Raw genomic sequence first — 22,735 nt, forward strand, 5'->3', positions numbered from 1 at the left:
AGCCGATGGTCAAATATTATTAAACATATGTCAAATAGTTACAGTATTTGAGCCCGGTTGGAATGGTTGATTTAAGGAATCGTGAACTTTAATTTATTAAATCTTAAATCACTGGTTGATTTGAATCCAATGTTTTAAGTGGTCAAGCTTACTGGACTATTGGCCAATTGAATTTGAATTTAAATTTTATGTTGTGCCCTCGATATTATTCTCGTTTATTATTTATTAATAAATGATATTAATATATTAATTAATTGTCAATTGGTGTTAATATATTAATATAATCGAAATGGTAAATGACTTACATATTTTAAGATTTAAGTATTACCTCTAAGTATTCTTTGGCAAATAAAACGTCTGAATTATTTAAAGTTGTACATACTGCTTAATAAATATAAAAATCTCCATTGTTGCTGTAAAGAAATTTTATTTCGATGAGAATTTTTGTGAAAAAAGTATATTTTACTATTATTATTACATGGTTTCATTCAATTTGATGATATTATATTTGGAAAAAGATTATCGCAAGCAATTTTTGTCACATTGCACTTACGTGAGCTAATTTACTTGAAATTTCCTTAGATTATTAATATTTAATTACTCCCCTCCCTAAAAATATATTTATAGTCTTTGAATTCTTATCGTGGGTTATATAAGTTATATTGGATAAATGATATACATATATTTATTTGGTTACCATATCAGTTAATTAACATTTAATATTTGCATTATAGTGTGTGAATATGTCATGTTTTTTCAATAGTTGAGAGTCAAGTAATGAAAATTGAAACATTTAAAACCGTGTAACTTAAAAAAATATGTTTATACGATACTATTCAGTATATATGTACATAATGAGCTGGAAAAGGCTGAAATTCTCGGAAGAACCTCGTGAACTACAACTTATCAACTAAATATAACAATAATTATTAGTACTATTTCAGGTTTTTAACGCATTTTTATTTTTCAATTTTACATGTTTATTAATAAATGTTTTATTTAAAATAATTCATACACTTACACATTGAAAAGAAAATACATACATAATGTATACAAATTACTTGAACGGTACACAAACATTGTTTTATAATTTATTGAGATGATTTTCTGAAATGATTTGATAGAGGGCCTTCATCTGCATAGCCGGCAATCTCTTGGGGAATTACTGCGTTTTCCTCCACCCCAGTACACGGTCTGCACATGCATTCCAAAGGCGCTTTTGTAGAAACCTAAAATGACAGACATTTATTTGATCGATTCTTCGATTATTTTTTAAATATTTGGCAGATTTTGTAACATTAGTAAACCCAATAAGTTTGTAGAATCTAAATATTATTATTTATACATGTATAATATCATGTATCTTAATATTAATCTACATATTTCAACAATGTTTTGACTAGAAAAGTAGGGTTTATATAAAATAATATTTCACGCGTCAACGTCAATAATTTAAAGAAAAATTATTTTTCCAAAATATTTCTTCCTATAACGAAACTGAAGCAGAACCAGAGTTTCCTGATATCATACCAGAGCGTAGCCATACATAATATACACATGTATGTGTGTACATATGTATGTATACTATTTTGCTACATATTACTTGGTACACAGTCCATTTTTTTATATATGTATATGTAGGGGGAATTACTAGCCCTCTACACGCCATTGGGCAGAAGAAAGCTAGATTTATTGAATGCCGATGTTGCAGAGATTGAAAACGAGTTATTTCAAATATTGCAACTACGCATACGATAATTATTGCCATTAAAATCACGAATACGGAATATCTGGCACACGAGTTCTCGTTGGTATGATAGGTCACGTGAGTAAGTTTTGATGGATGAAATTTTCGGGTGCCAAATCCCCCGTGGTCGAAATTTTAGTGACCTGTGCGAGAGAAATAATCACCGAACCATTGAAAACACAGGAAACTATTTTTAAAATATTCACGCATTTATGATCAGCACTTTTTAAAATCAAGTGCCACTCAATGGCTACGTCCACACTACCGATATCTACACCCGATATTCTCGAATTTTCCATATCCAGTTCCAGTCGCGGCTCGTCCGTATGGGCTGTGGGGCTGCAGCCTCCCAGTATAGTACAAATGCATGCTATTTTTGCCATTCACATTGGCTGCGGGGATGCAAACCTCCCAGTATAGTACATATTCAGCTATTTTTGTTTTACGAGCTACTACAGCCTGAATAATCTCTGCAGCCCCCCCACTATGAAATATCACGAGCCGCTGCTGTCCAGTTCACACATTGCAACATTGTAGTTGCTATTTAGGAACTGGTTATGGAAAAATTCGCAAATATCGGGTGTAGATATCGATAGTGTGGACGTAGCTAATGACTCTTGTGTTTTGGCGAAACACTTAAGTTTGACTGTATATCTAAATTTATTTTATAAAGTGATTTTTTCTATTTCTTTAAAAACGGCGTACCCAAAACATTTTATTTGAAATTACGTGTCGGTGAAATTTTGTGAAATTGAAAATCCTTTTCTATTGGAAAATAGGCCGCCACAACAAAACAGTGTTGACGTGGCAAAAAACTGCCAGCCCGATAAATTGACAGACAAATTTTCGACTGGCAGCACCCTACCACAGCACTCACAACGCTGTGGTGGGGATTCAATAGTTCATTGCTTGTCGGCCATTTTGTCCGCGGAACGGCGTCTTTGAGCCTGTCCTGCGCCCCCGTAGTCCTCGAAACCAGTTATATATGCCACAAGTATTTAAAGACGTCATCCAGCTGGAGAAAATACAGCAAAAATTAGGTATGGAACTTCCGATACATTAATTTTTACCGCTCTATCTATCTGCAAGAACGCTGTCAAGTATGCATACATAGAACAACAGTAGATGTATATATATATATATATATATATATATATATATATATATATATATATATATATATATATATATAGAGAGAGAGAGAGAGAGTGACCTTGCATTGTTTAAATGCTAACCTTTGAACTGACATTCATGTCAGTTCAAAGTAGGGTTAGGTTAGGTTTTCATATACGTGTCACATGTCTAAAGACGTTGAGACTCAATATCCTCTATGTATCGATTTGAATACGCGATACTATTAGTTGATACCCAAAACTATATTGTGTTGTATTTATTTTATGCAGTTAAAGTCAAGAAAGCCTGCAGACGTCGAATCCGCATCTTCCGCGGCGAACGTGCTAAATAGTGACTATTTACAAGAGACTTGTTATCAAGACGTATAGTTCGGATATACATGGTATGTTTATCACGAGTGATAAGCGATTTGTGATTATGAACGTGCACTATGAGTCTTTTATGATATTTTTTCATGTGCATGTTTATTAGTTTCCTTCTAAATTTACAGGCAAGATATGGCTATAGTAATATCTTATGAATCGCTTTTTTTGTTTGGCCATAAAACAACCACAACCTGGAGCAGTTCTACAATGTCATTATAGATAAATAAATAAATATTTATAAATAGTTTGCGATTATATCTATGGCACTTGTATTTAATAAAGTACCAAATTAATTGTGTATTTTTTCAATGTGACGATTGCTTTCGACTTACTATGGGCTGTAAACACATACACTTTGTTTTTAAGAAAACTTCATTCAAATATTCATATTTCAAAATAATAATATTCAGTAAAGATTTCAAATCCCTAGGTATTGAAATTGACTCGTTTTTTTTCTCGCATAGCATACAAATTTCTCAAATTGGATCTTTCATTTAAATGAATAAAATACAATTTAAATGAATAACATGATCTGTAAGATAGATATCGTTTATTACGTGTAAAATATATTCAAAATTAAATACAGAAATCACAACAGTTTGAAAAATACTGATCTGATAAATCATATGACCGAAGACAACTGTAAAGAAGCTGTATTTCAATTTTTAATAGATAGAAATAATTTATTTCGGCCCATAATGATGGTATTTGTATTCGCCTGGAAAGTTGACTGAATTTGTTTCTTAATTCACTCTAATTATTAAATTATTGTTTAATGTGTATCCCAAAAGCCATACCTTGACTCGTAGGTTCATTTTGTAAAAAAGTAATCGCTATACTATAATATTTATTCGCGCACTTTTTTTTTCAGTTGCATTTTAGTAATAAATTGAATGCCGCTCGCTATTTAAAATTGATCGATAAAAATCGCATGTATTGCAAAGTGTAAATCAGAGATGGTTAATAAAATTTTTTTTGTGTAAGATTTTAAATAAATTTAATAACATTCATAATAAATTTTGGGGCGGAAAGTCACATAGAAATTTTTCTAGAAAGTTTGTTTACTCTTTGTAGTATTTTTATATGTCTATTTATTTATATAAAAAATATGTAGAATATTACTATAGCCTAAATATTAAATAAAATTTCATACTCTTTATAATTCTTTTAATTGTGTTCGATGTTAATTACTAATTGTACACGATTACGATTAAGTTTTTCTAAAATTTTTCTGAATTTTTAGATGTGCCACTGAAAATCTCTTTTATTTACCATCAATTGATAAACCGCAGCAAATTTAAAAATACCGATCGCTGTATACTCACTTTTCTGAATTTACGCTCCCCAGGTTTCGACTTAGGACAGAATAAAGAAACGCTGGCTTCCCGCTCACCCGACTCCTGGCAGCACATGCAAGAGCGCTCCATCTGCCAAATCTTACTGCCAGACACCTGAGATAGGTGAGAAAGTACATCAGCTAGTGAAAAGATTCGAAAAATGTCGTATTTATTTGAATCAACTAACCTGTAGATAGCTGGCACACCTGCCGATACACGCGAACGACGGAATCGGCTTCGGCACACATCCTGGATATTGCAAAACGTGAATAACCGGAGTCACTTGGCATTCGTCACCTGAAATACATGTCGAGTAATCAAGTGTAATTTCGCTTGTGTCCAAATTTACAAAGTAGATTTTGTTTTAGTAGTAAAAAGTGTCGAAAACAATGCAAATGATGAAAAGTAGACTTTTTCTACATACATTCGAATGATGCCAAGTAACAATTTAACTATGGAATTCACCTGTGACCACTTCATTAGTCGTCACCCACTTGAGACAGCATCCAAAAGTCACCAGCGCGAACAGAAGTAGTCCGGTGCAAAATTGCGACATTTTTTCTCGATGCGAACGTCGCACAGTCCACGAATATCACCTTGTCGTTTTTTTTTTTTTTGTGTGTGATGGACGATCTCGTTTAGTGTTTGGGGGATGACTGCCACTCTGAAACACTTTGCATGCTTATAAATAACGTCTTTCTACAACCCCTCCACGCTTCCTCCATTATAGACATTCATACGTTTACCCGTTAATCGATTCTTTATTTTTTTTATCGTCTTATCCAAATTGTTCATTACATGAAAACTTTGTTGTCGAATACAACAACAGTCTTAGCCTTAGAGAACAACAGTCCACGACTCGGTTCTAAATTGAGTTGTCCGTGCAGTTTTGTTCCTATTTTCATATTCTATCGGAGCAAATGGGTAACTTTTCAAAATATTATAAATAAGTTTAAATTCAAATCATGAATCAATTTCTTCCTTAAACTACTCTCGTATCTTATATGTATGTATGTGGACAGCCTGTTTTTCAATCCAAGGAAGGAAATTCGACACACCATGTAAAAATTGAGAAATTTCGTTACTCAATTTGGGGATAGTTGCAACTTTGTGAGTTTTTTTTACAATGTAAATAAAAACTTGGAATGAATCATGAAAAAATGTATATTTTACTAACCACACTTAATCGCCACGCGTTTTTTGATACCGATTCGATTATTTTATTTTTGTTTTTAGTGTCAATATATAACAAACTAATGAAAAATATTGACTTTTTCAATTTCATTAGTATCACAGGATATTTTTAGGTGTCACTGTGAAGAAACCAAAATTAGTTTCGAATCATAGTCTTAAACACGCAAGAGCGCGCACCGGTGCGCGCTTGGCGATTAAGTGGTTGAGAAAAAAAGTGGCATAGCCGATATTTTATATTTTCCCATGATGCCGTCATCGAGTTGGCCCCGAGCGACATCAATGGTATAAAACTTGTTTATACATATATAAATTTATAGATTATAGTCATAGTGGGTAGGATGGTTTTTATCAATTTGATGATGAGGAACCATTTCAACAATGAAATCATATAAATTTTCAAATTCTGATAGGAAACGATCGACATGGAGTCACAAATATCCAAGTTTGACCAGCAGCGCTACAGATTATACTCTGAATAAATTCTTTTCGATTGAGGTCAACCCACGGGATCGAACCTGGCAACCTCTCGGTGGGTAGCATGAACGCAACCACCAAATCTATCAATCTATGCTGTTGGCTTTTTTGTTATTTATATATTTTATGTATAAAGGTAAAAACACAATACTAAAATTTGCTTCATGTTTCATCACATTATTTATTTTCGATATCATGCGCTCAAAATGTTTGAGAACCGCCATTTAATATTTGAAGTGTTTTTGTGTATTTATTCAGTTTTTACTTTTTTCATACATCATTGTGTGCTTATGGGGGAGTATTTGTTTTGCAGATATAACCTTATATATATTAAGTTTTGATGACATGCTTTCTTAATGGATTTGTTCCGTACTACTCGTGGCACCTTGCTGAGCTGATATTCATATAAAGGCCGTGTTGTCGTGATGTGCACAACTTTACTGCCACTTTAAATCATTTCTTATTTGCTTACAATGTATCGATGACATACATTTGCATTTTAGCCTTTTTTTTTCATTTCATTTAATAGGTCACTGGAGTGTATCTTTTGTATTTAGTTTTTGATTATTATAAGCTAATATTACTTTTGTGTCGAACATGTTTTGATATTTCACTTTATTTACATTAACATAGATTCTAATCAGGGGCGATATAATGTCTTCAACTATGTTCTACATGTTATTTAATTTTATTATAGCCTTTGTTGAGTACATCTATATATAATAAAAAAAATCAATGTTTGACTGTGTCGTATGCGTGCCTATTGTGAGTTACCATTCAACTGATTGCGATGAAACTTACATGAGTTATTGTGTGCATGCCTGCAGTGGTTTCTGTTAAAAAATCGCCCGAAAACGGGAACACTTCAATAAACAGAATGAGTGGCATTGCAACACATGCCGGATATTGTATTCTGATAACACTGAGCAACAAAAAATCACGTTTTTGAGTTACCAGAGCGGAGAATAACCAATCTTTACTAAGTTTGACCCACTGAATTCGTATATGATATTGATTTTTGTTGGTGGGTGATCGTTTACGAGATATGAGCGTTTAAAAAAATGCGCGATTTTTACAGTTTTTTGGCTTTTGCGGTCTTTAACTCAAAATTTAGGATTGTTACGATCAAAGTGAGTATTGGAATCAATAGACAGATATTTTTCCTATTAATTGTTATATTTCATTGCTTTAAAATACTTCTAATTAATTATCTAGCGAATTTTAAAAGTCAAAAATATATATTTTTTTCCGTCCTATTTTTCATTTATTTGGCAAATTTTTTATTTCATCATGTTTATAAGGATTGGTTTTCTATCTCAATATTTATTTTTTTTATCTAAACGTACTAAGTTAAGCGGTAATTGCAATTTAAATGCTTTCGTTGTGTATATGGTTGTAGCGCGTAATATTTGGGTGCAAGCGAGATGGCATGTAATCCACCTCACAGAGTACAGTGGTCGGACATTTAAATTGCAATTACCGCTTGAGTTAGTACGTTTAGATAAAAAAAAAATATTGAGATAGAAAACCAATCCTTATAAACATGGTGAAATAAAAAATTTGCCAAATAAATGAAAAATAGCACAGAAAAAAATCCGTAAAAAAAATATATTTTTGACTTTTAAAATTCGCTAGACAATTAATTAGAGGTATTTTAAAGCAATGAAATATAACAATTAATAGGAAAAATATCTGACTATTGATTCCAATGCTCACTTTGAGCGTAACAATCCTAAATTTTGAGTTAAAGACCGCAAAAGCCAAAAAACTGTAAAAATCGCGGATTTTTTTAAACGCTCATACTCGTAAACGATCACCCACCAACAAAAATCAATATCATATTCGAATTCAGTGGTTCAAACTTAGTAAAGATTGGCTAGTCTCCGCTCTGGTATTTTTTTTTTGTTGCTCAGTGTAATTACAGCAAAACTAGTCTTGTCTAATGAAGCTAACCCACATGAATTTGTAACTTCATGATTATATTTGAAAGTGGCGGAAGTCCAATTTTCAATTCTAAAAACATTTTCTATTTGATTTATTTAATTCACAAATTGTTATCACGTATTTTAATTCGATATGTCCAGAATCTCGGGAAAACAGAATAAACAGACATATAAGGAATAAACATACACCAATATTTTAAATTTAAATGTAATGTTTTGCGAAATGAAGAAAAATGGACTTATACCACTTTAAAATATAACAGCTCATATCGTATGCAAAAAAGATGCACTAAGTTGTAAATGTCAAAAAGTAACATGTGGGTTAGTTCTGTTAGGTAAAAGTTACGTCAAGTTGTTATTGCTCTCATTCTATTAGTTATCGCTCCCCAACTTATGTAGTTATTGCTCTTGCTATTATTCCATTCTAATCGGTGATCTGGTTGATGTTGATGTTCTATTTCCTCGTGTCTTGTTATTTAGGTATTGGTACACTTTTACCAAATCAAATACGAACACACGCAACTTGACTGCTATTCTGTGCTTGTATCAACGAATGCAATTGAAATTTTCTACTAGAATTAACATCAGGTTTATTGCTTTGATCAAATAACCGATTACCTAATAAATTACTATAATAATTTATATTCAAAATAAAAATAAATCCTGCATATGTAATACATATGCTAAAATGTCCCTGGCCAAATTGACCAATTACATTTAGATTTTTTTTCATATATAGAACATACAAGTAAATGTGGATGAAGTTGTGTTAATGAATATATTATTATTTTTTGTTGAATTTCTGCGTTTGCTGTTTTGCATTTTTTGGCTATGCTGTTATATTTTTAAATTAAAATGTTTTTTTTTGCATTCTTATCTGCGAATTCTGCACTATAAGATATACATAAACATGGTCTTTTATTACATCAGTGTGAATGTATTGTACAAGATTTTGTATTTTAACTAATTTTTGTGCACACAATACTCGACTACAACATCTATGTATGAATGTCATACTTATTTTATGTTAAATATGGACTTGGTCATAATTCAAACGCTGATTGATGATTAATTCATATGTAAATAGATACTATTTACAAATGCATACATCTTCTATCAATCCTCGATAATGTCATTTGAAATATTTATGTTTGGAAATTTAAAAAAATAATTGGTTCAGTGTAAGTGGTTCAAAAATTTACTGCAAGAATTCTCCATATGTTACAACATCATCTAGTTAAACAAAACCAAATAATTAATGTGATTTAAACTCATTCGGTACTATATATTTTGAGCTGGTCTACTCTGTTCGACCGAAACGGATTTTCTAAATTTCTCATCTGCTTGAACGGAAATTTGTATATACTACGTTTATGTATATATATGTATTTTTTTTTTGTATACGTGTACTATATTTAATATACGAAAAATATTATGATCATTCACTGACTTTTAAGTCATTAACAAACTTTAAAAATATTTAAAAATAAGTTTGAATATCAAATCTTAATACATAATTTTTAATAGTTAATGTTTACCCCATAACATAAGCATTTCACAGTTTTGCTTATATGTTTTTTTATCCCTAATGCCGAGCAGACGAGGAATTTATATATTTGGAGTTTTGCTGAATTGCAAATCGGACGAACTGGACGCATCGATTTTGAGCACTGCTACTTCATTATGCTCTCCAAATGATAAATTTGATAATCTTTTACGTTCTTTATTATGTGTAAATACTGCGACTACTTTTTTCCTCAGTGAGATTAGTATAATCACAGGAGACTTTTTTTTTGGCAATAGAACTATCTCGTGCGAGAATTTTTTTTAATCTGCCTCATTGGACCACATTGTGTGGTATAAAACGGCTTTTAAAAATTTAAATGATTTGCTGTGATTTTTTCAAAGAAAAATCAAAATTGCATATGTAATGTTGAGTAATAAAAAAATGGTTGATATTTTTTACTTTATTACTTTATTTTTCAAAACTTTAAAAATACATGGTTTAATCAAGACAATGGTTCATGCAGTTAATAGATTTTCATTATATATATATATATATGCTAATGATTAATAGTTTCGACAAAACATTCATACCGGTTTTGGTACTTTCATACTGTGAAAAATTGACTATTAATAAAATGGTTAAATTGTACGATTGTAGGGAAAGAATGAAAGAGTCGTGAAACGAGTTGAAAAGAAAACATTTATTGTTTATTCTTTGTAATTATAATTGTGTATAAATAAACGTCGGGGTCAATAGTGTCAGTTTATCTGCTGAAGTCGCCGCATTTGAAGCATTTGCAGTCGGCCGGCTCCTTAAGCCTGATGTCCATGGTGGCCATTTCCGCCGAGGAGAGTCTCATACCGTCGGGATCGTAGCAGTGCGTAAGTGTCACCACTCTCTCCCTTAAGAATGTTTCGCGGCAGCAGTAGCACTCCTGAAAAATCAAACGCGCACTCATTAGTTACTCCACGTCGTTAAAGGGATGAGCTTGCAGGTGTGTTCACCTTCAGGAAGCCGGTGGGCGTGATGACCGACGGTTGCACCTGACTATTGCATGCACCTTCGCACTTGTTGACGGCCACCTCGCCGTTGCAAGTCCGCTGCAGTCTTCCCAACTCGTCGTACTCTTCTGCAAATCAAAAGCGTTTAAAGTTTCGTATAGCAATGCTGAAATTCTCACCGGTCGTCCGTCTGACCTTTGATGAGGTGTATTTCTGAGGGTAGGGTCTCGCAGTTTTCGTCGGTGTCGGCGGATAGGATGCGAGCGCGCCGAGGCAACAGCAGAAGCATCACCAACGTCACCATCAACGTACCGCGTATCTTTGCCAACATTGTGACTGTGTGTCTTGCTCCGTGTTGAGTTGTGTGTGCCCTCGGTCGTTCTCGTCGACTCTTTTATATTTTTCGAGACGGGGCGCGCGCCTACGTCACCCCTCTTGGTTCGCTCCCCTTCCTCCCCCCCCCAAGTCAAGTCCAGCTGGTGGGAATGCGTTCTCTGTAAATTTCCCCCGTCTGCCGAGGTTCGTCCGATCGCTATATGCTGTGACGACGATTCAAATGTAACGGTGTCTTTTTCACTATATACGTAATTAAATTTATCATCAGTGTATAACGAAATTCATCTTAATATATAATTCTAGGAAATGAATTATCAAACAATATTTTGTTCTGGTTATGAAACGATGTTTTTGACACTTTGAATAGGAAAAATTTTGTTCTATCTGAATATAAAAAGATATGTCAGTTAATGGATTTTCGTTGTATGCTGACGATATTGATATTATTCATAATTGAGCTGATATTTTTGTTGGAAACACATTTTTAATGTATGTAATAAGTACCCCGTTTTCAATGAATTCTATTGCTTAAAATAATAACGGTATATGAACTCTTCTTTTTCGAAAAACCATGTCATCATCCACATTAATGGCACTTTAGTTGGCTGATAGCTTTCTCTTCTGTTTACTTGTCTGTATTTACAAGCTTTTTTTCTCTTTGTTTTCTCGCTTTTTTTTGGGATAAAAGTAAGTTTAACCCCTTTACTACCCACTAAAAATGTGTATGAAAAAAAAACTTATTCTCTTAAAGTGTTATTTATATGTATTTACAGTGATTTCATACTAACTTACTAACTTTCTTTCACTCTCTTTGGGGAATTTATATTTCGTCAACTTTACATTTACTTCTGATTCTTACGTATATAATGCTGTCTTCTTCTCCTATCTCCAACTTCGAACAAAAGTTTTCCGATATTTAATTTAAGTGTATAAATGTTAAATTACATCATTGTTGATGATGTTATACCAACTTTTGCAGTTTGTCCAAATACAGCTACATATGGGGACAAAATAACGATAAAAAATTAAATGTATTCCTATGGTTTAAAGTTATACTTTTTTTTCAAAGGAATTGATTGATAATATTCAGAAAAGATTTAAAATTTTCAGATATCGAAATTCACTGGTTTTTTCTCGCATAGCATACATACTTCTCAAATTGAATCTTTCATTTAAATGAATAACACAATGATCTATAATATCGATAGATATCGTTTATTACATGTAAATGTATCGCAAAGCGATCACTACAATTTGAGAAATACTGATCTGTTAATTCATTATGGTCAAAGACAACTGTTATAAATATGCTGTATTCCAATTTTAATGTAGTTGATAGAAAGGTTTAAGAGTTATGTTTAATTTACAAAACCTATATTTCAAAAAGTTTAAGCTGTCCATAATGAGCTAAGTAAATTATACAAAAAGTATAATGAATGTTTTATTGAGCTTCGGAGTATTTTTATTTTTATTTTTTAAATGCTTTTTATTATTACAAAATTATGTTCACAATACATCTTATATCTATTGTAATATCTACTGATCTACTGATCATTTTCTATTTTACAATTTAATTTAATTTAGTTAGTAATCATAGTATTATATTATTCTAATGTTAATCTACAGCATAATAGGAAAAAGAGCTCAAAAACCTATATTCGGAGTATTTGAGTAGTTAGTTCTTCTTGAGTGCTTAATTTAATGAAGTTGAAATGTTTGAATCACAACCTATGGAGAGTAATATGTGGAGATACGCAAATTAATGTACAGTACAAAATGCATATTATACTACTGATACTGTTTCATACAATGTATGCAGAACGCTAACTGGGTCTAGAAGGAAAACAAAATCGAGTTGTGTTCTATATTCTCTATTTGTAACTCGATTCATTTTCCACTAGGCCATTGCAAAAAGATCGTTTCGATGTTCACAGCTGGAGATGAGAAGGGGGTGTGAGACCTAGATTGCTATATTATAGTGTACTGTGGATATTGTGCATGTGATAGCGTCTATCGCTTTACTTATGAACTGTTATTTATTGTGTGCGAATCCACCAAAATGTGATGTGTCGGCGATGTGGAGCAATTTCTCGAAATTAAGCAATGCAAATTTGAATTGGAAGCTAATACACTCATTGGTTCTTTTGAAACTATTGTGGTATTGACTGTATATGTCGAGTGCAAGTTTTCTCTTCTGGTTCTGAGATATATAAGTAGAAATGGCAATGGCTAAGGCAGACTTGCTCTGTTTAGAAAACATATGTTAAATCAGATTTAAATCTACAGCTGATTACAAATCATATGTGACTATAGCGCCATTATATTATAGTAAGTCATCATGCACACTTGTAAGCCGGCGCGTCATAAATCAGCCGATAGTTTTGAGTCCAGTCTATCATATGTTTTCGCTTAGGATCAGGTCCGGTATTAGATATTGATCGTGACGATATGGCGATGGTCTCTCGGCCAGATGTGTAAACTTTTGAATTTATCGCTGTTTACTTGATTCGGCAAACTTCGCATTGTTTGCTATTTGACAATCATTGTTCAAATGCAATATTTTTGTTGATTTATTTACTCACATTGCTGTAATTAGCTCGTGACGTGCGCGTTTTGCTCGGACGTTCGTGTTACAAGCTAATTACAGATTGCCACGCACGCGTCTCAAAATCAAGTTATTCGTTGCGTCAATTTGCGAATGTTTTGTATTTACTATGTTTTTATTCTGTTTTGTTTCAATTAGCCAATAGCAGCCGCTTGTACCGATCGAGTTTTATATTATCGGATACTAGATCAAATATTATATATACAGTAAGCTGATACTGAGATGTCGGAGCTGACGCCTGATAGCAATCGCTTTAATCCGGTGGAGACGACGAGCGGACACAATGATGTGTTGGCTGCAATGAGATATATGATTACACCACCGCTACCACCTGGTTCACCGCCACCAAATGCTCAATTTCATAATTCCACTCGATTGCCAACATTTAAGCCACTACCTAAAAATGCTCGTGAAAGGTTAACCCTCTTTCTAATGAACATAATGTTTTTATTAAATCTCGAAATAATTTCAATTGAAAATTGTCATTGATGGAACACTGTCAAGTTTATTATCACATATTTCAAAACAGCTCCGTAGAACGTTCACTCTATCTGAGGTATCGGTTTTTTAATATTTTACTGACCATTGTGTTGTTTTTTTCAGCAGTACCATTTGCAAAAATTTCAAAAAGAGCAATTGCCTAAGAGAGGATTGTAAATATAGTCACATTATCTTCTGCTTGGACTATGTGAATCGTGGATCTTGCAATTTTTTAAAGTGTAGATTTATTCATTGCTCGAAGGAAGAAGAAACACACTATAAAAATAGCGGAATACCACCCATCTGTATGAACGCTCAATGTCAAGTTTTGGGGTGCCAATTAAGACATATCAATAATACTAATTTTACTGAAACATCTCTGATCAACCAAAGTATAATGACCTATTCACCTGTGACAGAACGTATGATTGATAATTATTTGAATTTTATAGTTATACGTTATTTTATATTCATTTCATATTTATGTTCTATTTTCCAGCAGCTGCACCACTTTCTGACATTCCCTCGGCAATGGATCCCGAATTGTTAGTTTAAATATTTGTCATTTACTACTTATTTTTTTAATTTAACCTTTTGCACTCTATTCTAATTCTAATTGAATTACGTATGTTCTTGAAGTTTTTCCATAAAAGTCAATTATTTTTATGAGTTTTCTATATAAATTACAGTGTGAACAGACTGTATTTTTTCCAAGTATATTGAATTATTTTACTGTAAAGTGATGGATGTATAATTTATTTATTTATTTATTTAATAGTTTTGGACCATTGTGGCATTACAGGAAGAACCTAATGCGCCACAATGGCCTACATTTGAAAAAGATATAAAAACATGATATAAAAACAAGTAAACTGTAAATATAGGAAAAAAGCAAAAGCAGAAAACATGGTAAAATAAAATAATAAAAAAAAAAATAACAAAAGTGTAAAAATTAAAAATAAAATCCATAAATCCCATTCTTTGTTTACACTGAACAAAATTAAAATAGTATATAAAAATATACAAAGGAGAAAGAAAAAGTAAAATAAAATAAAACAAAATATGAATAAAAAATAAAATCACAGCGAGGCCCAAATGGAAGAGAGTAGATTAAGATTCCACTCATTCATCACATTCAAATTAAGAAAGTAATGATGAGCGCAGGTTACCAGATAAATATGTTAAGATAATATCCGATAATCTACGCTCCCCAAGGTGGAAAATATCACATTCAGGGACAGCAGCAACGATTTCATTGAGAAGTCGAATAGCTCTTGGAATAGGAGCCATTCGAAAAAGAACTGCGAGCAGCAGGTACAACCATCAAATGATGATGTCTACCACGCACATAATTATTAGGGACATAATGTCCCAACTGATAATAATTTAATTTAACTGATAATATAATAATTGGAGAAAATTTTTATTTCAAAATAGGTTTAATTAGATAAGTTCACGATTGTGATTAATTCAGGGTGCAAAAGGTTAATTACCCAATGTCATAAAAATTTTATTTGTGAATATTGATTGTTAAAACATTTAATCATTTTAGCTTAGAGAAAATTCAAATGAGGCCACCCCCAACTGCTGGATCCTTATCAAAAACACATTATAATCAAACAACGACGTCTCAGCGGAGAGGAAAAGGTGGTCTTAGTATTGATAGTGAGTGTACATATATTTTATTGAAACAAAATTATGCAAAAATCATAATTTTGATTATTAACATAATTTTGATACGTTCACGACAGACGAATAGTATAAAATGTTTTTTATTTAGGCTGATTACCTTTGCACATTTATATTTAACTTGTTGATAAATATGTATAAATATTTCGTTGATTTTGGAATGTCTAAATAAAAACAAATTTAAATGTTTGTATTGTGTTTTCTTCAGGTAGTCACACTGAATATTGTAAAGCCAAGAATGATGATATATCTTATGAAGAACTTCCAGTAAAAAGGGCGAAATATGTTACTGATGCTGATAACTGTTCAAATTGCGAAAGGAGTGGTCAAACGTAAGTTATGATCTCATTTTGTTAAATGATTAGTCTGATATTTATTGAAAAATAATTATTACTATTTTTTTATTTAGGTATATCAACGTACTGGAAAGATTGGGTGATGCAATTGAAATGAAAAATATGTTAGAAAAAGAGGTTTATAAAATTATTTTACTGTTTTTTGTAGTGACCTTAATATAGGTCAAAATTATTTAATTACCTTTGAATTGTTCTTCAATTTTCTTATTGTTATTTATAGAAAGTCGAACTTGAATTCGAGTTAGATTCAAATCTTTCTAGAATTATGAAAATAATGAAGGAAAGAGCATGTGTTAATATTGATCCAATCCCCACTACTAATCGATCAAACGCAACTGTGAGTTTATTTTCTTATTCGTCAACAAAATAAGTTGTGTGTAATTTATGCTTACTTTAAATATTTATACTAATTCCAGTTAGGAATGATGATTGATGATGAACAACCTGGTTTGAACAGATCAATAATTGTACACTATAGTAATCAACCATCAATGTCTTCCAACTTTCCATTAAACAATACTTCGAAATCTTTGGTTAACATTGAAAACCGTAGATATAATAATGTGAATTTTCCATCAGTTCAACATTTTGTTAATCAACAAGAGCTACCAATAGTCATTGCACCAAAACAGGTAATTTCAATATAATGATAACATTTGTAAATAAATGGTTAATGTAAATGACAAATTTAATGTGAGCATATTAGATTTTTTTTATGTATAGTTACATCTTATACAATTTTTTTTTTGCAGAATTTTTCAACATTTATTGGGCAGCAAATGTCTGTGCAAACTCCATATAATACTCAAATATGTGGTTGAAACACAGAGTATTCGGGTATGCATACGTGTGATAAGAATAATTGAAGCCTTTTTTCATTTATTAAAATAAAATTACAATTTTTTTATTTTTTTTCAGGAAATTGACATTTGATAACATACATCAGATTTATAAATCAGAAACATTTTTTACAGACTGTTTTCTTAATTTTTTAATGCTGCGACTTAACTTTTATAAAATTCCCAAAGCTAACATTTTAACTAAAAATAGTCTTATGGGCTATGAGGATAATTAGCAGCGTTAAAGTGTTATTGCAGATGAGCGTATGCCACATAATTTAGTACATGATACAATAACAATGTTCTATATTATGTAACAGCGATTTTATATAAATTTGTGCAAATATAATATTCGAAAATTATGTATTTTTTTTAGAGCTGCATTACATTGTGATCAAATATTTTAATTTTTATATTTTCTTATTTTTAGTTTTTTGACTAATATTCATCAGATAAAATTTATTTGATCATTCTAAAGAAATATCGAAATTACTTTACTGGCAGAATTATTAGGTTTTTTAGTTTAATGAATTTCATTAACTTTGTTAATTGTTGATTTCTTATATATGAATAAATAAATTATCTATGAATTAATAGATTACATTCACATACATAAATAATTGTCCTACGTTGTGATTCGCAAGATTTATATATATAAGGTCAGTATCTATATAACATGAAGTCAATATAATAATTTCCAATTTGTATTGTATTGGCCTTGTATAGGAAATTTTATTTAAATTTTATGTATTCCGTATTAAATAAAGTGATTTTGAATTTACTTCTAATGCTTTCATTTTTCTATTTTTATATTGCGAATGTTTATATATATTTTTTATAAATCCAGGTAAAATGTAAGTCTTGTTTATGGGTAAGTAAAGCTGACGGCGCTTTATTTTAAGTTTTATTTGATTTTTTTTTTTTAAATGCTTGGCTTTTTTCCAGAACAAGGAGAATTCTGCGAAAGTGAGCGTTTTCCAAACTATGTGTTGTATGAATTAAATGAAATGTTTTGATGCTTAGTTAAAATTATCTTATTATTCGTCTTTTTATCATTAAAATAACTTAAATTCGTGTCCCTGTTGGCAATATTTTTTGATATTATGATTCAACTAGTTCGGAAAACGCTGGCTTAAAATATGACAGATTTTTAAATACATGTAATGCGATTTCAGAGTTAAGAAAATGAAAACCCATAACTTAATACTTACTGACTTATTTAATGACTGAATATATTTAAAAAAATTTTGCAATTAAAAAATAATTTTTCTGAGCAAACTTAGATTTAGAGACTTTAAATGTTGTTTTATTTTTCGTTAAATCATTGCAGATCTTAAGCCAAATTATAACATGATGAACATTAGAAGCGACTTTTTTTTTCATAAATAGTGTTGATGCGGATATTGTGTATTTTCCCCAACAGGCAGACGAAACATCACTTCATCGTAAATATAAAAATAATTAAACATGTACAATTCAAATGATAAAAAAAAGTACGATTGGTATTGTAAGTATAAATTTTGTGTGGAAGCGTTTTTAAAATAATTCAATGGAAAAACCATAATTAAATAATCAAATTTTGATCAACACCACAGTTACATGTATGCTTTTAATTTGCAATTTGCGATTTAATTCCCTTCAAAAAGAAATGAATTATGACAACAATAATATGTATGTTACAGTAATGTTACTATCAAAACATTGAAACAAAATTTTTGCAATGCTATAGCAATACAGTAATTATTTACTTTACATACATATACTTTCTATTCCATGATTGATAAGGCGATAATAAATATACATTTGCTTATTTCACGGGCTCCCAACCTCTGGGTCGCGAAAGATTTTCTGTGAGGTCGCCAACTAAATCAATAAACCAAAAAAAATACTGACCATAATATTACTTTCATGGTATTTAATATGTATCGGGCCTTTAGCTTTAATAAAAAGCGGTCGCTACCCGAAAAAGGTTGGGGGCTTGTGATTTATTTGGTTACATATAGATGATGCACAGCTGGTGAAAAGTTCAATTTGGCTGGCGATATATTTTTTACGAAACCATTGATTCACTTGGAATTTCAGATTAATAGTTGAATTGACATTAGTAAATATTTAGGCCATCTTACGTATATATGTATAATATATACTTAATTTCAATTTAAAGAGGCATCTCTGTAAATTTTTGAAAATATTTCATGCACTTCTTGAGTGTACCATATTTAAATCTAGAATAATTTCATTGAAAAATTGTTAATATGATTTCTGTGTGATGTGATGATTATCATATACATATACAAAGACGGTAATCTGTGTTTGTGTGTGTGTCCTAACGCTCGCCGAACATAATGAATGAATCGATAAAAATGCAAAGGAGGTATGTAAAAAAAATCGATAAATTTTACATTTTTTCAACATTTTTCGTCGGAGACGACTGCTGCGAGTCGAACCTGCGATCTCAAAAAGCCACATATAGGTCTAATTGAGTTTCACGTTCTCAACCACGACACCAACGTCGCTTCTTGATTTTGCCTTTTTTTTTAAACATTAATTGAAATATTCCTTCTCGCCATATAAAAATACGTAATTATAATAATATTATATAGCGAGTTTTCGAACCATTTGTTTTTCTTTTCATATAAAACAATTAAATATATATATTTTTAATTAAATTGAAATTTGAAATTATTTATATTTTGACGATATTCGAAAAAAATTGATTTTATTTACGGGCGGGCGCCGGGAATCGAGCCTCGGACCTTTGATTCCAATACGTATTCATATGTTGTAAATACACATCATATGAATATGTACATAATTTGTTATGTGTAATAAAATTATTCAATGTTACGAGGTCAATGACCGTTTGTGTATAATCGGAAAATTTTACATTTTGTTAACTTTAATTAACATTTTGTAAACGTTAACTCTAAGAATTGAAAATTATTACAAATAAATAATTGAAAACTATCTATGAGAGTACGAAAATAACGGTTCCGGTTCCGGATTTTTTTTTAGGTTTATACGAGTATATAATAATTTGATACCCATGCGATGATGTTTCATCGGGCTATTCACTAGTTACATATATTATCAGAGGTACTTAGGTAGTTTTAGTATGGCCCACCAGGATGATTTCCATTTTCATCTAGACCATAAGTGCACAATGTTCAAAAGAAGTCGAGATACAACTTTACAAAGGCATATATCGTTTATTATTTGGTATTGTATTAGTGTATACAACTTTTTAGGATCGATGTTCATTTATTTTAAATATTGCTTATAAAGTTTTGAAAAGCAAACCTTCTCAAATCACTATGGCAGTGCTACTCAAATTTTTCAGTTGGCTGACCACCATATATTTTTCAATAATTCTCACAGACCAGCATCATATTTTTATGTATGAGTGAAAACTTGTATAACAAATAAAATATAAGTAGTAAAATTTATTTTATTGAATTTAAAGTAGTACAATATGTATATACTTAGACGAAGATGAAAAATGAAAATTAAAAAAAAAAACTAATGAGACATATGAGCTTGTTTGTTATGAGATAACTTATCCAGTCGTAGTTTTATCGAAGACAATGCCGCACGTGATGGATCATGAATATCCACACAATCACGGTGTTTTGTCTTAATTAAACTCATGGCTTAGAAACTAGTCTCGCAAAAGTAAGTTGATGCAAATGGTAAAAGAGTTTTCAGTGCAAGTTCATAAAGATTTGGGAATTCTGCTTTCACTTTAATCCAAAAGAACGCAAGTGAAGTTGTGGTTTCAAAACACTTTTAATTCTTGATTTGTAGTCAGATCAATTAGTCTATCTTCTAAATTAACTGATATATCATTCCATGGCAAAAAAGAATTTCGTATCCATCCTTTTCCCTTTCGTGGATCGTCATCTGGTGGGAAATAGAAATCGAATCGCTCTGATAAATTTGTTAAATGACAATGATTAAATCTCGCAAAGACGTCATGTCATATTAAGCTCCGCTTCTCCTTCGTAAATAATATCAGCCAAATTGTGAAACATGTCTTAGCAATTTTTTGAAATACTAATCTTCCATGTTTTTGGTTTTCGTTTCAACCCATCTGTATTGTGAAACAAGATGACATTCTTCCTTGCATGGATAAGTTATGGTCATTCAAAATGCAAAAAATATCTGTCGAATAAGCTAGCTTGGCTATCCAGTTTATGTTTTGAAATAGTTCTGACATAGGTTGTTTGTTTTGTTGTAGAAATATAGCGATCTCATCCCTGAGCTGAAATACTCTCTTCAGGACTTTACCCCTTGACAACCAATGAATGGCAGCATGCGATAATTGTTTATAATCAGCGCCCATATCTTGGCATAGTATCCCAAATAATCTCGAGTTTGCAGGGCTTGTCTTTATATAATGGATGAGATGATACAACATTGTCATAAGCTATTGTTTCAATACTGTCGGTGCACGGACCAGCGTTTGAGTAGCACTGCTCTAGGGTACAATATAAATGGTGAATAAAAATAATTGGAATATAGGGATTTTATTTAAGATATACATATGTATATGTAGAATATGTCAGAAATATTTATTCGGGTACATATTTCTCATGCAGGTGGCGAGAGGGATAATTGAAAAACATGAATAATCTGAACCATTAATTTTATTTTAAAATATGATTTGAAAACATGATATGAACACATTTCTAACGCAGACAACGGTTTGTTTACAAGTTTAATACATATTATTTATTTAGTAAGTGAGCGACTTTTGTATGTACTTTCGAAAATCTTTTATTTAACTATTCTCATATCAATACAAATGTCGCTATCGCATTTTATACGAATCGCCATTAATCGATTTAGCAACAGAAGTTGGTGTAGTGTTGTAACTAGAGATGCCAAAGTACTCGACAAACAATAAATACTAATCGAAGCAGGTAATCAAATTACCTGGATATTTTAAAAACGTCGAGTAATTTGGCATCTCTAGTTGTAACCAGGGCCCTGAAAAATAATTCCATACCCTGACTTTTTGGTACTCGAGTCAAGCAATAAATACTCATCGAAGCAGGTAGTCATACTACCTGAATACTTTAAAAAAGTCGAGTAATTTGGCATCTCTAGTTGTAACCAGGGCCCTGGAAAATAATTCCATACCAGGATAAACCAAAAAAATTTCTTATAGATATATTTTTAATATGCGAAAAATCTATCAGAACTATTAGAAAAATACCTACATATATGTTAAATGCTATTTTTTGAAATAATCGAATAAGAAAGTATCATATAACAGGTACGATTTCACACGGACACAAATAATGCGCGGATTGAAAAATAGTAAACATTTAGCATTAAAGAAATATATGTATTTTATATAGAATAATATAAAACATCAATATCGATCAGTCGAACGTCCCAACACAGTTCGGGGCCCTGGAACTTTAACCCCAGCTTTCCCCCCCCCCTCCCCTTGGGCAACCCTGGTTGTAACTAATGCAATTGGAAATTTATTTTTGTATGTTTATGGAATTTATCCATTTTTTTAATATATTTCTCTTATACATACATATGTATGTACATATATATATATATATATATATATATATATATATATATATATATATATATATATATATATATATATATATATATATATATATAATTGATTGAGAATTCATGAAATCTTTTATTACATCAAGGAAAGATTTCTTTCGCATTAGAGCTCGGCCACACCAGGTGACTT

The 22,735-nt window shown here is 31.2% G+C and overlaps 2 protein-coding genes across 17 annotated transcripts; one reads left to right on the forward strand and one right to left on the reverse strand.

Annotated features, from left to right (window-relative positions):
- Positions 1–1,091: 1,091 nt before the first annotated feature.
- LOC143922258 (uncharacterized) lies at positions 1,092–11,033 on the reverse strand. The gene is made up of 6 exons (XM_077445482.1): positions 10,898–11,033; positions 10,706–10,830; positions 10,482–10,635; positions 4,771–4,880; positions 4,572–4,697; positions 1,092–1,229 (listed from the first exon to the last, which is right to left on the reverse strand). Exons 1-6 carry the CDS (start codon positions 11,031–11,033, stop codon positions 1,092–1,094), a joined length of 789 nt encoding a protein of 262 aa, XP_077301608.1.
- LOC143922819 (uncharacterized) lies at positions 2,581–17,793 on the forward strand. 16 transcript variants are annotated; one of them, XM_077446160.1, is made up of 14 exons: positions 2,596–2,787; positions 3,151–3,263; positions 4,595–4,706; positions 6,188–6,306; positions 13,782–14,059; positions 14,250–14,545; positions 14,623–14,668; positions 15,676–15,788; positions 16,021–16,144; positions 16,222–16,285; positions 16,389–16,505; positions 16,585–16,800; positions 16,921–17,005; positions 17,087–17,788. In XM_077446160.1, the coding sequence occupies exons 5-13, from the start codon at positions 13,866–13,868 to the stop codon at positions 16,987–16,989; spliced, it is 1,239 nt and encodes a 412-aa protein (XP_077302286.1). In that variant the 5' UTR covers positions 2,596–2,787; positions 3,151–3,263; positions 4,595–4,706; positions 6,188–6,306; positions 13,782–13,865; the 3' UTR covers positions 16,990–17,005; positions 17,087–17,788. The 16 variants fall into 16 exon arrangements, with proteins under 16 accessions (XP_077302279.1, XP_077302278.1, XP_077302286.1 ...); XM_077446154.1 differs by having other exon boundaries at positions 2,614–2,787; positions 14,247–14,545; XM_077446163.1 differs by having other exon boundaries at positions 2,614–2,787; positions 14,247–14,545; positions 14,626–14,668.
- Positions 17,794–22,735: the final 4,942 nt, after the last annotated feature.

This window comes from Arctopsyche grandis, chromosome 2 (genome assembly GCF_051622035.1).
Source record: "Arctopsyche grandis isolate Sample6627 chromosome 2, ASM5162203v2, whole genome shotgun sequence".
NCBI lineage: Eukaryota > Metazoa > Arthropoda > Insecta > Trichoptera > Hydropsychidae > Arctopsyche > Arctopsyche grandis.

Coding starts and splice junctions, on each gene's coding strand:
- LOC143922258 (XM_077445482.1), bottom strand. CDS start 11,033: ATGTTGGCAAAGATACGCGGTACGTTGATGGTGACGTTGGTGATGCTT. Junction 4,881..10,481: donor CTGCAAATGCTTCAAATGCG/GCGACTTCAGCA, acceptor CATGTATTTCAG/GTGACGAATGCCAAGTGACT. Junction 1,230..4,571: donor GGGAGCGTAAATTCAGAAAA/GTGAGTATACAG, acceptor CTGTCATTTTAG/GTTTCTACAAAAGCGCCTTT.
- LOC143922819 (XM_077446153.1), top strand. CDS start 13,866: ATGTCGGAGCTGACGCCTGATAGCAATCGCTTTAATCCGGTGGAGACG. Junction 14,060..14,246: donor CCTAAAAATGCTCGTGAAAG/GTTAACCCTCTT, acceptor TGTTTTTTTCAG/CAGTACCATTTGCAAAAATT. Junction 14,669..15,675: donor TCGGCAATGGATCCCGAATT/GTTAGTTTAAAT, acceptor TAATCATTTTAG/CTTAGAGAAAATTCAAATGA.